Source organism: Nyctibius grandis, chromosome 34 (genome assembly GCF_013368605.1).
Source record: "Nyctibius grandis isolate bNycGra1 chromosome 34, bNycGra1.pri, whole genome shotgun sequence".
Lineage (NCBI taxonomy): Eukaryota > Metazoa > Chordata > Aves > Nyctibiiformes > Nyctibiidae > Nyctibius > Nyctibius grandis.
Genome location: NC_090691.1, coordinates 915,112 through 918,161, shown reverse-complemented (window position 1 = coordinate 918,161; position 3,050 = coordinate 915,112). Strand labels below are relative to the sequence as shown.

The following is a 3,050-nucleotide window of genomic DNA, read 5'->3' as shown; positions in this document are numbered from 1 at the left end:
GATACGGTTGGCTTTCTGGGCTGCAAGCGTGCATTGCTGGCTCGCGATGAGCTTCTTGTCAACCATCACCCCCAAGTCCTTCTCCTCAGGGCTGCTCTCAATCCATTCTCCGCCCAGCCTGTGTTTGTGCTTGGGATTGCCCCGACCCACGTGCAGGACCTTGCACTTGGCCTTGTTGAACTTCACGCTGTTTGCACAGGCCCAGCTCTCCAGCCTGTCCAGGTCCCTCTGGATGGCATCCCTTCCCTCCAGCGTGTCGACTGCACCACAAATCTTGGTGTCATTGGCAAACTTGCTGAGAGTTCACTCCACCCCACTGTCCATGTTGACGGCAAAGACTTTAAACAGCATCGGTCCCAATACCAACCCCTGAGGAATGACACAATTTTAAAAGGTACATGCAATATTTGGGTGCTGCCAGTCATCAGGGAGTCCTGTCATGGATGAGTGGAACCTAATTCACTCAAAAGAAAGAAGCAGCAATATGTTTTACTGAGGTAAAATCATAATTTGATGGAGTTCGATAAATTTGATGGAATTTAACAAAGTTTAACAGTGGTTTGACAAGGTTCCATAAGTTTGATGGTAAGGTTCACCTTATTAATTACTGCATGGAAGAAACATACAAAGGAAAATCGAGTTAGAATTGAGATAGAATGATTCACACAGGAGATGCAAGAGTAAGGAAGAGCCTCCTGTTGAATCATGAGTTTCAGAGTGGACCCCCTTGCTTTCTAAACTCCTTATGGAGCCCTAGGTGCAGCTAGATCCAATCTTAGTCTCAGATTTGGACACCAGTTTATGCCTAATGGAATTATTTATACAATGCTTATAATAATATTGAGTAGTTACATGGATTAGTAATGTTTCATTAGTATTAATTCCACATGCTATCAGTCACTTACTGAGGATCTGTCGCAGGTAAGGGATCTCTCTGCCTTGGGTAAGGAAGGATCTCTTAGTCTCAAGTAAGGAGTCTCAAAGCTTGAGAGGCATCCCTGCCTAAGGGGAGAGTCGCCTGGCGTGCAGTCCAGCTGCAACTCAGGGAGAGCTCCAATTGGGCCCATCCTGATGGTAATATTTATAGAGTGTAGTTGGCTGTTAGTCAATAGTACAGACAAGATGGAGGTCTTCATTTTAGCTCTGGTATCTTGTTCTGTACTTGGGTTATCTTGCACTTTTGGGTTTTGAAACCACCATTCAAAATGGTTTTCAAGACACCTTCACTGCCTTGTACGTGACCAGGGGCTTTCCAGCTCACAGGTTCACCACAGGGCATGTGGCCTGTTGCTCCTTAGTCAGCTTGAACCAAAGTACAGCGAGGAGTCAAGTGTATCTGTCACATGCCCCAGGAGATGACCTTGCTCTCTTTTGCAAGAAAGAAGAAAATAGGAGGACTCAGTTTGCAATATCTAAGGTAGCCAGTGGGAAACAAATAAGTAATTACACTGGGGGAGTTAGAGGGGGATCGGATTAGGAGAAGGAAAGAAGGGGCAAGTAGTGATTTCTGCGTTAAACAATAGGGAAACTGAGACCCAGCTCGTGTACTGCTCTTCTGCAGAAGGATCTACACGTTTTTTCGGAGGGGCTGACCCTCTCAGACTAGCTTTCACAGTTCTCCTCTGCTAGAAAGCCCAGGGAACATGAGGGATGGGATTCATCTACTCAGATTTAGGCATGTCCAATGGAAGGGCTTGATTCAGCTGCTCACTTCTCACTGTCAGTATGGAGATACCAGGAGGAATTCCAGACAAGCAGGAATCCCACTCCTCAGCTCGGCTGGGTAATTGAAAACAGCATGTTTAGATAAGCTTTCTCCCGCTCCTGGGCAGCTGTGGTGTTTCAACAGCTCCCCCTTGCAGGATCACAGATGTGTTTACTTTAAAGAAAGAAGAAAGAGAATTTGTTTACACTCTTCGGCACCAGACCTACATTTCTTTAAGAGACAAATTGTCTTTTCCCACTTCTCATTCCCCAAACAGTCACAAGATTCTGTACCTCTACAGATATACCTGGTACACAAATATATGCACTTATGAGTTGTCCACACTTGACACAACCACAACCTGTTTATTCCTGGTGGATCACAATTAGCATGAGCTCTCGATGCAGGCCACAGTTCTTCTGAGTGCATTTCCAAGAGCTCCCTTGACTTCCCTGTTCCGCAGGCTGTAGAGGAGTGGATTGACCATGGGTGTGAGGATGGTGTAGAAGAAGGATAGCACTTTATTGAGCTGCCTCAGTGAGGCTGTTCTGGGTACCATATAGACAACAATGAGGGTACCATAGAAAACAGTGACCACAATGAGGTGAGAGGAGCAGGTGGAGAAGGCCTTCTGCCTCCCCATGGTGGTTGGGATCCTCAGGATTGCAGCTATGATGCAGATATAGGACACCAGTGTGAACACAAATGGGAAGACTACATCCAGAAAGCAGATTACCAAAGTAACCAGTCTAAGCGCCGTGATGTCACTGCAAGCAAGCTCTAGCAATGGGGCAAAGTCACAGAAGAAGTGGTCAATTGCATTGGGACCACAGAACTGTAACTTGGAAAATTGTCCAGTGACTATGGCAGACATCAGTAATCCTGCTAGCCAAGACCCAGCCGCCAGCTGGAGACAGACCTTCCAGGTCATGAGGCTTGCATAGAGCAGGGGTTGACATATGGCCAAGTACCGATCGTAGGACATGGTGGCCAGCAGGTAACACTCGGTGCCTGCAAAACAGCCAAAGAAAAAGAACTGTGTCATGCAGCCTGGAGCAGAAATGGTTCTGTTCCTGGTTAGGAAGCTGGCCAGAAGCCTGGGCAGGAGAGTGGAGGTATAGCAGATTTCCACACTGGAAAAATTCCCCAGGAAGACGTACATAGGAGTGTGAAGATGCCGATCGGCGACGACCAGTACAACAATGAGGATGTTGCCAAACATGGTCACCATGTAGATCATGAGAGAGAGGAGAAAGAGAGGCACCTGAAGCTTGGGGACATTACTCAGTCCCAGCAGGAGGAACTCCACTGGTGATGTCCGGTTGTCCCATTCCTTTTTCTCCAT

General features: G+C 47.0%; 1 protein-coding gene across 1 annotated transcript; it reads right to left on the bottom strand.

Moving 5' to 3' along the window:
* Positions 1-2,090: 2,090 nt before the first annotated feature.
* Positions 2,091-3,050, bottom strand: LOC137675522 (olfactory receptor 5AP2-like). Its single transcript, XM_068421650.1, has one exon. The coding sequence runs from the start codon at positions 3,048-3,050 to the stop codon at positions 2,091-2,093; it is 960 nt and encodes a 319-aa protein (XP_068277751.1).

Bases quoted from the DNA above. Each gene is read 5' to 3' on its own strand.
- LOC137675522 (XM_068421650.1), bottom strand. From the start codon at position 3,050: ATGGAGAAAAAGGAATGGGACAACCGGACATCACCAGTGGAGTTCCTC.